The following is a 12,979-nucleotide window of genomic DNA, read 5'->3' on the forward strand; positions in this document are numbered from 1 at the left end:
GCTCAACTCGCACGTTTCACGAACTTCTGGAAAGCACCTCCCTGATCTTCCGGGTTCTAAAAATGGAAGGTGAGAACGACTTGCCCCTGCCTACGTGCAGCTCAATTCATCTGGACTCGCAACAAGTCAAACGCTACGTGCCAGCAAAGACGTGCCAGCGAGGACTCACACCGGTCATCACACACCTCTACGGCAGTTACTCAAAGCAAGGACTAACTCTGGACATTAGCATTTGAATGTGCCCGGGGACCCTTTCGGGAATTAATGTAAATAAAGTTAATGGTCGATGATTAGAGAAACAATGGGAGGAAAGTTGCCGAGGGGAAAACTAAGTGTATTTAAGTTGGGTCTTTAGGTGGGCAAGTTTGTGAACCCAGCTAGAGACAAGGCTGCCAGGTCCTGTGTCTCTGGGGTCACCCTTGGCTCTACTTTTCCCGGGAGAACTTCGGTCAAGTAAGTTTGCTGTTCGTGGGGTTCGTATTGTTTTGTTTTTATTGTTTGAAATTGTTATAATTTGATTCTAAATTTTGTGATTTGGATGTTAATAAACCAAACTATTGAATTTGGCAATAAATTTGTCCTGACGTTTATAACAATTTTGGCGCCCAACGTGGGGCCAGTTTTGAATATTCTACGGATCCCTGCTTCTGACCGGGGGGCGCCCCGCCGTAAAAAGCGGCCTGGCAGAGCGGGTAAGTCCGGAAGAACGAACTGGCTTTACGAACCCAGAACCCACAACAGCAAAGGGATTAGGCATTAGGACAAGCTAGCTTGGGGGGGCTCGGGAACTCAGCAGGGGTTTTCCCCTGGAACCGCGGTATTGTTTCACTCGTAAAAATCTAAGTGCACGAAGAATCCACGCAGGAAAAGGACCGTAAGTATAGCGTGGTTGAGTGGGAGTGACCAAGTGCTTGAGAACGTGTATGTGTGTGTGAGTGTGTGTGTGAATGAGACGTGATTTATCACGAAGCGAGAGCGGACCTTAAGGTCGCGTTTCCGCTGCTCCCGCGAGGGACACGGCCGACCGACGGAGAAGCGATTGGAACGTGTGATATTTCGCTTCGTGTGTGAGTGCTACCCGACGGGGTGGGGGAGGTCACCAGGGGTCCTGAAAGAAAGAGGACGTCCCTTTTTGAGTTCGGGGACGAGTAAGCCTTCTTGACCGCGACCAGGGGGGTCGCTTAATTTTTTCGGTGGCGGTTACAGAGCCCCGCCGTTAACCGAACATCCACGGAACGGTCATCCGCTGGATCATTAAGTTAACGGCATCGAGTTCGGAAACTCGGGATTTAATTTTTGGTATCCCATAACTTCTGTGCCACGGGGAGTATGGGATCAGATCTCAGCAGAGATCGGGAGGATTCTTTAAGGGAAACCTCAGCGAGGGCTGATCTTGAAATTCCTCGGAAAAGTCCATTAGGAAAGTTGTTGCAAGGTTGGCAAGAATGCCCAATTAGGAGAGGAGCATCTAAAGATCAGATGATTTATTTGTGTATGAATGTTTGGGGAGGAAAGGAGATAAGACCTAATATTATATGGCCTGTGTTTGGTACTTTTGACGAATGGGCGTGGGAAGCTCTGTGGGAACATGTAGCGAAGAAGAAAAGGAGAGAATTTGAGGAATTGGCATATGTTCTGTTATGGTATGAGGTACGAGTAAAGCTGTGTTCTGAGGAAAGGGAAACACGGAATGAACTGGACTACGGGATAAACTTCTCTCACGGCTCGGTGGCCCCCGTCCTGCCAGCCCCTACCCCTACCACTTCCTCCTCCCCGGCCTTCTCAGGGGCAGAGTTAACACTGCCATCCGAGACCCATGCGGAGCCCCGAGCTCAGCGGCCACTCCAGAAACCTCCCTCCCGTTCAAGGAGATTCCCGAGAGGGAATCCTGCCCCCGTTTCTGGTCCTGACCCCGCACCTCGGCCACCGACGCTAAAATATGGAGAAAAAGAGAAGAAGAGTAAGGAAAACGAAGGGTAGAAGAATAAACCAGACAGGTATACACCAGTTAGAGCCCTGGCTAAAACCAGGACCCCCGAAGGAGATCTTGAAGAGCCCGGGAGGGATTCGGGGTGAGACAGTTAGTGTGAGAGCAAGAATGGCCCGAGAAGAAAAATGGGGGAAAAGAAGCATTCCCGTAAGAAATTTGACAGTAGAGCAAAACAGAAATTACCAAAGGTGAATTGGAATGCATTAGAGAATAACTAGTGGTGTTGGGAAGCGTGCAAATTAGAAATGCGAAAATTCACGTGAGTCTGCAAAAGGAGAAAAAGATAGAAAAGAGATTAAAAGGAATCTTGCCTACTCTTTTCCTTAGTGGTGGTAGATCTTTTACTTCAGGCTGAATACATTTTAGAGACTCCCTAGAGTTGTGTATTTTGCTTTAAGAGTTTTTTTCTCCTAGACGAGATCGGCGGAGTTGTTTTTTTTTTTCTTTTTCTTTTCACTAACGTGGGAATGGAACGAAACCCGCCCCTTCCCGCAAGCGGCAGGGCGAGTCAGTCCATGGTTGCCGGGAGACGAAGGAAAGCGGCAGTTTTAAAGTAATTAGACAAGGCTGCCCGGGGCAGAAAACCGCCCTGTAAGGCGAAATAGGAAGCAAAAATGGATAAAAGTATTGAGAGAAGAGACCAAGAATGAGAGCTATACTTATGCGTAAGAAATACCTAGGTGTTTGTTCTTGAAAAGCTGAAAATATATCTTCCTTTTAGTTGTCTGTCTGCTGCACGTGAAGATTTTGTGCAGATCAAAAAGTTGATAGTATGGTAGATGTAGCTCGTCTATGTTTAAAACAATTGCTACATTTTGAATTCAGATTGTTAGCTTGAGCAGGAATATGGCATTAGTGTTGGCAGACAGTGTACTGCAAGAGTTTTGTGTGTTTCAGTTTTTCTTTCAAAAGGTTGAAGCATGTGGCCGGTGAAGCCAAAATTAAAGTGGCTGTTGAGAGGCAAGAAACTAAATCTTTCTGTGTTAGAATGGTAATTGGAGTCAAGATTCTAGTATTAAGTTAAGAAAGTAGTATAATTCTCTGTGTTGGTAGTTACAGGATTTTTCTTTATTCTTTGCAGTTCCTATTCTGTATGTATTTTATCTAGTTGGGAACCGGGATTCTTAATTTTAATTATTGACTCCTTAGAAGGAGATAGTTTGTGTTGTCCCTTTGATATTATGTCTTCTTACTTGCTCCTCAATTTGGAGGATGTGAACCTTGAGGTTGCCCTGGTGCCAGTGTTTTCAGGAGTGGAGAGTAAGTGAGGTATGAGAGGCAGCATTTTGTCACCGGTGTTAAGTTTAGTCGGTGTTTGCTTGTGTATCTAAGTTTAACAATACGCAAGAATGGATAGCAAATACAGGAGCTTTACTTTGGGAATTAAGCACAAGTTATCTCGAGTTTGTTTGTTAAGAAAGGCTAAGTTTGTGAAGTTTTTTAGACTGAAGTAAAAAGCAGTAGTGTTAATGTTCTGATAATTGTACTAGATAAAGCTGTCTGATTACCGGGGCCTGATGTTTACAGTGACTCCTGGCTTTGGAAAACTTTTCTGGGTTTTAAGTTCCGAATTTAAGTAATGTATGGTTTATTACAGAGTAAGTTCTGCTCTTTGTAATAGTTTCTTCTATTTGGTGTGCTTTGTTTTTTTCTGTCTTGTTAAAATACTCCCCCAGGATTATGGGTGAGGTCTTAAGTTTTTCTCTTAATTTGTACAAATTTTGCTTACTGCTCACTCATTGTTTGAATTGGCTCTCTGATGAAGTGAAGAAGTCACTTCAGCTACTGCTGCAAGATTGTATCTTGCCACGCTGAAATAGGGGTCTGCAGCTGATCCTGTCTGTGAGAAATGGTTTGTAGACGGATCTGCATGAGTAGTTGACGAGAACTGCCCCGGTATATTAACCGGGAGTTCCAGCTTTTCGTGGATGTTAGCAATCACACGGCGTATAGAGTTCTTACACAGGAGTAGGCAGGAGCCAGAAAACCGGTAAAGTATGTTTTAAATGGCTTACTGAATCCCAGCTATTGAAATATGAAGCAATTCTAGTAAATTCCCCGGAGTTAGAACTCCGTACTGCTGCTGCTTGAAACCCCGCCCAGTTTCGGTCCTGGGGAGGATCTGAGGAGTGTAGTCACAATTGCTACGAGGCAGTAGAATTACAAACCAAAATAAGAAGTGTCGCCATCAAGCTAACAGCAGAGCTGAAAGGTCCGATAGTGCTTCTGGAATTGTGTTAATTTTGCTGATCATTAGGGGTGGCTGAAGCAAGGGTGAGAAGCAGTTGTGAAGGCAGATGCTTCTTGGAGGCTGAGTGAGAATAGCCATGGCAGGGTGCACATCGAAAATAGGGACAAGGTGGTCTCATTGTCTCACTCAAGTTGCGTCCTTCTTTTGGCTGTGTGTATCTGAGAATGTGCTGAGTAGAGGTCTGGAATATAAATTTGTAGTTCAGTTAATTAGCAGCAGTGCAGACTCATTACACTGAGGCTGTAGAAACTGAGTGAGGATGTGTGTAACCTTAACAGCTGATTGTCCTAGAAACTGCTGTTGTCACCGAGCATTGTAGGATACTGGGTTTTATGAATGTTTGTTTGTATGCCAAATCACTCTGAATGTGCTGAGTTTGATTCTTAAAATAAGCCCAAATTGTTTGTGCTCATCTATGATTTTTTTTAAACTGAATTTTTCTTTAAAAAGCTAAAACCTGTGTTAATACTATAGGATTTAGAGTAGTCTTAGTGTTTATTGTTTGCTCGCTATATATCCAGTAGACACTGTCAGAAGTATTAGTAAGATGTAAAAAGAATTATTTGTATGTTTCAGTATAAACCTCGTTTAATAAGAAGAAAAATTTTCTTTCTGATTTTTCCTGTAACAGTGCAAAAAAGGGGAAAAATTCTGGATGGTATGGTACATTGGGTAGATAGTGAGGTGAGAATCATAGTGATCCAGGGACAAAATTGTTTTTATGGTAAAGGTGTGAATGTACTATTAGATAACTTGTTCTAATATTCAGATTTTCTGAATAGTAGACATGACAGGGATTCTCTTTATACAATATTCTTGTAGTATTAGGCTGGTTTAGAATTTTGTATTAGGTAAATTCAATCTGAGGAAGTTGCAAGATTTCGATGTATATTCATGAGATACAACCAAGAGGTAAAGTACTGATCAGAGCTTGGAAAGCGGTGTCATTAACCCCTCATTAGGAGGGACCCTTTCTTGTCCTTTTAACTACAGATACAACCATCCGAACAGCTGAAAGAGGCTGGACACACGCCTCCAGGGTTAAGAAACTAACAGCCCCGAGGGAAAACCCCGAATAGAAAGTCATCTCTTCCCCCAGAGATCTGAGGGTCCAGCTGCACCGAGGATGCCAACACCCTGGAAACATTAAGCTGCAGCCTAGAGGAGCCTCAAAGGAAACTTAATAACCACCCGACAAGGAGGACTGAGAGAAAGAAGAGTAACCAGAAAGAAAGTGTTAGAACATCAGGAAGGGTGAATCCGGAGCTCCAAAAATTTAAAGAAAAAGAACTCCAACCCCAGGATATCAGAAACAAATAGCAGAAGAAATATCCATGCGCTGCTCTGAACCTAGATGCCCCCCTGCAATCCATATATCCATTTCAAATACAATTATTGTCTTAAAATTTGGGTGGTGCACTGCAAGTGGGGGTGGGGGGGGCCGCTGGAGTTATGCCCCAGGTGTTCTGAAGAAAAACAGACTCTGACTATGCGATTCTTAAACTGTGCCACACGTTTAGGATTGATAGAACCAAATTATCCCGGGTAGTATTCAATATACGAAAAGGGGTTAAAGGGAAAATTGGATCTAAAGGCCCAAGTGTTAGCCACGAAGTGCCGTCGAACTAATGTAGTGCCAGAACAAGTAAAGTAATCTCGGTGAGGAATTTTTGAAAAGGAGGTATGCCGTCCGAACCACCCCGAGAGTCCGAGCAGAGAGCCCCTGCTGTCGTGAAGAAACTTCCCCGTTGTTCGGTTGCAACCCGACAGACGCTGGGCCAGACAGAGGGAAGCTTCTGCAGATCACTCTAGGGAGTGTGAACCAGGCTGTGCGCTTGGTGAAGGGCTAGCCCTGTGACCTAAGGCTCCTCCAAAAAGTTACCCCTGTTAAAGCACAAGTAACTAGCTGGCACTCAGAGGCAGTCAAGGACATGAGAATTGGAAAGATAGAAGAAAAGCAGAAAAAGCAAACATGGTTCAGGAATCGCTGATCAGGTGTTTCTCCAAGGAGGAAAAACAATTAAGTAAAATACAAAACATGAATTAAAATTATTGACAAAAGAAAAGAAATGGGGGAATTGTGGGAAATATGGTTATTTAATTCATGTTTTATAAATAATTATAGATTGGGAACTGTGATATATATTATATAAAGATATGTATGTGTCTGCTCAACTCGCACGTTTCACGAACTTCTGGAAAGCACCTCCCTGATCTTCCGGGTTCTAAAAATGGAAGGTGAGAACGACTTGCCCCTGCCTACGTGCAGCTCAATTCATCTGGACTCGCAACAAGTCAAACGCTACGTGCCAGCAAAGACGTGCCAGCGAGGACTCACACCGGTCATCACACACCTCTACGGCAGTTACTCAAAGCAAGGACTAACTCTAGACATTAGCATTTGAATGTGCCCGGGGACCCTTTCGGGAATTAATGTAAATAAAGTTAATGGTCGATGATTAGAAAAACAATGGGAGGAAAGTTGCCGAAGGGAAAACTAAGTGTATTTAAGTTAGGTCTTTAGGTAGGCAAGTTTGTGAACCCAGCTAGAGACAAGGCTGCCAGGTCCTGTGTCTCTGGGGTCACCCTTGGCTCTACTTTTCCCGGGAGAACTTCGGTCAAGTAAGTTTGCTGTTCGTGGGGTTCGTATTGTTTTGTTTTTATTGTTTGAAATTGTTATAATTTGATTCTAAATTTTGTGATTTGGATGTTAATAAACCAAACTATTGAATTTGGCAATAAATTTGTCCTGGCGTTTATAACAACATGAATGCAAAATGGGGACTGGAGATTTAAGCTTAGTTTTGGCTGATGTTGGAAGCATTCAGGGTAAAGGAATTTTAATCAGACCATTTCAGCACAGAGAAACAGCAGGGACAAAAGCAGGAGAGGCAGTGTCCCTGCTGTAGATAAGGAAGGGTGACTCAGTAACATCTAAGCTAACTCAAAGGAAGCTTGAATCTGAGAACATGAGGCAGTAAATACATTAGTGAAGTCCCTCTTTGGTCTATGACTCAGAGGATGGGAACTCCCTCAGGGAACTGAGAAAGATATCAGATACAGAATAGGGAGCTACAAACTGCGGTCAGCAAACATTCTGTTCATACCCGCTTCTTTTCTAATTTTCTCTGTCCATCTGTGGACATACTATTAAGTATTCATCTTCCACAGCCCTTTTGTCTTCTTTACCCCTTTCCTCTTTCCTCTGACTGACCTTCACCTCTGGCCATCTCTGCTCACACTCCTGTTGCCTTCGTAGCTCCTGCTCTCGCCTCTGGTGCTGGAAGAAAGCCAAAGGAATAACATTGCTTATTTTATTTTATTTTAGTACCCACCAATTACTGATGCCAGTGCTCATAAATTATAAGGCCCATTTCCTGCTCTGCAGTCACTAAAGGGTGGACACCTGACACACAACAGAACAAAAGTGGGCAGGAACAAGCTGCCACCACCATGACTGCCAAACCTGAAGTGAAACCTCTGCCCTTTTGGCAGCCCAGGGCAGATCTGTCATTTATGAAGCATGTGAGAGCTCCCTGACAGCTGGCAACTAATCTAATGACAAATGTCTTCCCAACACTTCAAGAAGCAAGGATTTTTTTTTTTCCCAGAGCATTCCCATCTTGATGGAGCAGCACTGTGCTTCACAAAAGTCAGCTCTGAAGTGTGTACACAATGCTCAAGTTTTGTCAGACACTCAAGAGAAGAGACATGTTGGTGATTTTTGTGTTGTGCCGCTGCAAGAAAGACATTGAGGGGCTGGAGTGTGTCCAGAGAAGAGCAACAGAGCTGTGGAGGGGTCTGGAGCACAGGTTTGATGAGGAGCAGCTGAGGGAGCTGAGGGTGTTCAGCCTGGAGAAAAGGAGGCTCAGGGGGAACCTTATTGCTCTGCACAACTCCCTAAAAGGAGGTTGTAGCCAGGTGGGGGTCGGGCTCTGCTCCCAGGGAACAAACAAGTTGTGCCATGGGAGCTTTAGACTGGACATTAGGAAATTTTTTTTTACTGAAAGGCTGGTCAAGCATTGGAACAGACTGACCAAGGAAGTAATGGAACCATGACTCCTGTAAGTGTTAAAAAAAGTATGTGGATGTGGCACTTAGGACCAAGATACGGTGGTGGACATGTCAGTGCTGAGTTAATGGTTAGACTGGATCCCAGAGGTGTTTTCCAACCTTAATGGTTCCGTGATTTTATGATTTAGCTCTGCCTTTAAGACAACAGTGTCAAGCAGCTGAAAAGGCAACCAGCTGTCTTTTAATATCTTAAACAAAAGCAGGGCCGAGATTCTGGACCAGACCAACAGACTGCAAACTGGGAAATGCGTATGAGGAAGAAATGGGGATCTCTCACCCTGTCTGCCAGAGCTACCACCACCAAACCTACTCAAGCAAAATGCCCTTCCTCTTCTGCTCACAGAGTTCAGGGCAGGTTATCAGCTGGAAAAGGACAAAGCCCATCTGAAACCATTGTGTTCAAAAGTGACACAGTTTGCCCAGGGTGCAAGACTACAATCCAGGTTGCGTTTACAATTTAACGCAGCCCTCTTGCCTTGCAAAGCCTACTCCCTACAGGCACATTTTTCACTTGTGATGAGACATGGAATAACAACACAAGCCAGCCCCCTACATCCTCCAGCCTCCTCCTCTGCTCTTTCTGCTGCTCGATGCGCTTCTGCCGCTCTGCCAGCAGCTGTTTCTTGTACTTCTCCTGGTCCTTCAGCTGCTGCTGCTGCCGGTGAGGGTCAGAACGGTTTTTGTTCTCCTGCTGCAGCCTCAGAAATTCACGGCGGAGAGTTGACTCCCCTGGCAGATTAACTATGGAGCTGAAACAAAGAGGAGGTTTCTACATGACAAAATAAAGCATTAAAGAGAGAATACAACGTGCTTTGAGAATGTTTGTTGCCCTGTGTTAGAAAGTCATGATATACTTCCAGCAGTTGATGCTGCAGCCAAGAATCACTTGGTGTGCTACAAACCAGCTGATTATTGGGTCCTTCGTTTAAGAGTTTTCCCCCTACTGCAAGGAAACTAAAGCAGCAGCTTATTACAGACATTTTATACAAGCAGTTATGTTTGACAGCTACAAAACAGTTAAAGCTACCAAAGGGGACCCAGGAGATTAGGGATTCAGAGCACGTTAAGAAAGCTGTTCTGGCTGAGGAGATCTCCCTACAATGAGAACAGCTTGGGCAGTCAAATTTTCTATTTCAGTAATAAAATTAACCTTGGTTCTCCTTCATCTTCATTCAGCTCATCATCTTCCTCCTCACTTCCGCTGTAATCATAGTCCGTTTCTTCTAAAATAGAGAATAAACAAACACCAGAGGAGGATGCTGTTATTTGAGACATGATCTTGAACTTTATTTCTGAGCATTCATCCTGAATGCTAAGGAGGGACTGGAATTTAATAGTCACATGTACTGGGAGGCTGAGGGGAGACAAAATATCCATGTACATAATTCAAAATCTAGTTCAGATAATGATTCAGGGCAGCCCCTTTACACACACCCACCTTTTCCCGTGACTGACTGTATTTGCAAAACTAACCTACTTCCATAATCTGAAACAAATTAGGCTAAACCCATAGAGAAACCCAACCCCCACAGCACCATCACCAGAAAGGTTCTTCAAAAAGACATTTAGATAGGACATAAAAGCTTGCACTGCCCTGCTCTACTACTCTTTACCTCTGTCATGGCTGTGCTGAGGCCACCAGTAGTACCATGTTTCCTTTCATATCAAAGGAAATAATTGAGGAAGCAAAAAGGAAAACAAAACTAATACTAGTTTTAGCACAAAGTTTCAAAAGCTGACCCATAGTTTTAAAGTTCTCTTCAAGACTGAAATGAAGGCAGTTTTTACGGGATAATTTCAAACTGGTCCAACCCTGCATTGTTGGCTGTATTGCATGCTAAATTGGGACTTCGTTTTTTTGAAGTTACTGTTTGGAACTGTGTAGTCTGGCAATTCCACACTATTCTCCTTTTCCCGGGAGTTTTGATTAAAAATATAATTTTTAGGTCAAAATATAACCATTTATGAAGAAGTGACTGTTATCTTTGCACTCCTCCACTCCTCTCAAGGGCATTTGTGGGAAATTCTAACTCACTATCTTTCCATTTCAGTGTGCTTTGACATTCATAGCTGAAAGAGGTGGCAGAATTTGCAGCTACTACTGGAGTCAGTAAATCTACTTTGCAACAGCAATTTCATTTTAGGCACAAATATTCCTGTTGTCAAATCAGAGCATATATAGGACATCTTCTAACACCATAATGCTTGCAGTCCCTCATCCTCACAGTGCTTAGTCTGTGCAAAAAAATGCACAGGCGTTTTCACAAGTATCACCCCCATTCCTGCACTAGCTTTTGCTCTGAAGGCTGGCATTTGGAAAAAATCCAAACTCTCTTTTTCTTCATATACACTGTGAAGGAAGGGATTCATTGTAACATCTGTATTATACAAGAAGATGTTGCAGGTCTTCTTCAGGTCTCTTTTGTGCACCCCATTGTAAAACACTTAAGAAGTCATGCTTCTCCCAAAGAACTCACAAGAGATAATTATATGGAGATCCAACAGGTAAATCAATTGGATCTGGGACAGGAATATGAACTGAGAGACCAGCAAACACTTGTGAAGCCCTACTCAAGAAAGCAGAGACCCAGACTTCACTTGGAGTCCTTGCTCCCTTCCCTGCTAGCATCAGGGCTACTCTCAATAACTCGAGGTTGCAAGGACTTTAGCACTAAAACACCATCAAGGACCCAGGCTGTGACAAAGAAATCGTCAAAGTGGCCCCCCCATCAAGGACAACATTTTCTCAGTTTTCCCAGTTCTAGTATTTCAACTGCATCTGCCTTGTGCTCTGCTGCCAAAATCTGAAGAGGACATGCTCTCTGAAGTGTCCTTTATTTTGGTTTTGGCACGTTACCCTTTTCTCCTTTTTTCTTCCTTGTCCTGTCCAGGTGATCCTTCAGCATGATGCGCACTTGCCGCTCGTTCTGCATGTCTCGGATGAAGGAATGCTTCAGCAGGGTCTCCGTGGATGGACGATGCAAATAATGCTTTACAAGGCAGCTTTCAACAAAATTTAGGAACTTCTTTGACCTAAAAAAGAAACAACAGTGGAGAAAGACCAATAATCCTTTTCAGCTTGTGGACCAAGCACTACTCCTGAGTGGTGGAAGGCACTGACTTTGCAAGGTTTCCTTCTACACTGGAACTGAGAGAGACAATTTGAGTTCTGCCACCAGTGAGACTCCTGCGACCAGCACAGTGCTGAAGGTGAACTCCACCTCACCACCCTCTCAGAGGACTTGTTACCTTGAATTTATATCCAGAGCAACAAAACCACAATCTGGCCAACACAAGCCTTTCAAAAATGCTCTTGACCTTTTGATAAGGTGAAGATTTTCTTTATACACTTCATTTAAAACAAAAAGTACTTCTCTGTAGGGCAGGTGACTGTTATTAGCCCCACAATGTCCAAGCAGTTTTCTGATAAAGCCTTGACCCCAAGCAGCACATCTAAGCCTTCCTTGCTTTTCCTGCGATTTCAGCCACAGACACTAAAATGAAACAACTGCCACAGTTTAGGCAGAGTTCAAAAGAAAGGTGTTGCTTCTCAAAGGTAAACTGTATCTTCCCTTCCTGGCTCAATTCAGGTCTTAGAAACAGCACAGGAATCACCTCCTAGATAACTACATGATTTAACAAAACCACTGTCTCTGGATAAGAGAGCTGAAAGCCCTGCTAAGCCCACTGCAGCAAAAACACAGGGTTTTTTACACATCTCTTTACCATTTTCTGGATTTCAACTTTGGGGGCGGGTTCCTTGGGATGAGGAAGAGTGCTCTCATGGGATGCATGTCACACAGGGCTGCAAAGGAAACCACAAATTATGGAAGGATGCACGTACCCCCTGTGACCTCACTTCCCACTTCCAAAAACCTCCACTTCCAACATCACAGTATCTGTCCCAGAACCCAACCAGGAGCCAACCAAATTCACACTACAGCCAAGAAATTGAGTCTCTGAGTACCTAGAGATTTCCAGCTAAAAGAGATTCAAAAGAAAGGCTGCAAGGCAAGAACAAGTACAACTGTCTTAATATTTTCTATATATATTGCTTCAGAAGGACATAAAAAAGCTCACCTTTCCCATACACAAAAGCATGTCTGCACACAAACAGAAGTTAAGGCTGAGATTGAAATATTTATCTAGTTATTGTGTTTGGCTTTGGGTTTCAGATAAATTATAAGCTCCATTGTAACCAAACTCTTTGCCACATTGTTCGTGGCGTATGAGAGAACCCAGGATGAAGAAAAGCTGATACAGAGCACAGAACTCATAACCTGCACTGTGTGCACAGAGCAGAATGACTGAGCACACACTTCATCCATCCTGTGCTCTGGGAACAGAAGCACTATTATCAGGAAATCTGCCACAGATTCCTGCATTCAGAAGCTACCTTCTCTCCAACCCACTGTACTTCTCTTTAGGGCTACTGTTGTGGAAAGTTGAAGGTACAAGGAACTCAGCAGAACGCAAATACCATCACATCTCATCTATCCCAGGCACTTGTATGGAATTTTGAGTGTGTTCTATCTGGCAGGGAGAAATGTTGAGGGTAAAAGGTATTCCTTCACCAAACAAAGCTACTGAATGACAACTGACAGGAACTACTTGGAGACTGATTTCTTATAATAGTTATGTATTCAGGAGTGATGCTCTTAACA

At 43.6% G+C, this 12,979-nt stretch overlaps 1 protein-coding gene across 4 annotated transcripts in view; it reads right to left on the reverse strand.

The window, feature by feature from the left end:
• LOC134563658 (mitogen-activated protein kinase kinase kinase kinase 4-like) overlaps positions 1-12,979 on the reverse strand; it is a 100,331-nt gene that overhangs the window by 42,395 nt on the left and 44,957 nt on the right. For all 4 annotated transcript variants that reach the window (XM_063421801.1, XM_063421802.1, XM_063421800.1 and 1 more), the window contains 5 exons: positions 12,042-12,120; positions 11,173-11,348; positions 9,466-9,538; positions 8,869-9,064; positions 7,456-7,521 (listed from right to left, as the gene is read on the reverse strand). In XM_063421801.1, the coding sequence (XP_063277871.1) occupies positions 7,456-7,521; positions 8,869-9,064; positions 9,466-9,538; positions 11,173-11,348; positions 12,042-12,120 (590 nt within the window). The remainder of the gene's footprint in view (positions 1-7,455; positions 7,522-8,868; positions 9,065-9,465; positions 9,539-11,172; positions 11,349-12,041; positions 12,121-12,979) is intronic.

This window comes from Prinia subflava, chromosome Z (assembly GCF_021018805.1).
Source record: "Prinia subflava isolate CZ2003 ecotype Zambia chromosome Z, Cam_Psub_1.2, whole genome shotgun sequence".
Taxonomy (NCBI): domain Eukaryota; kingdom Metazoa; phylum Chordata; class Aves; order Passeriformes; family Cisticolidae; genus Prinia; species Prinia subflava.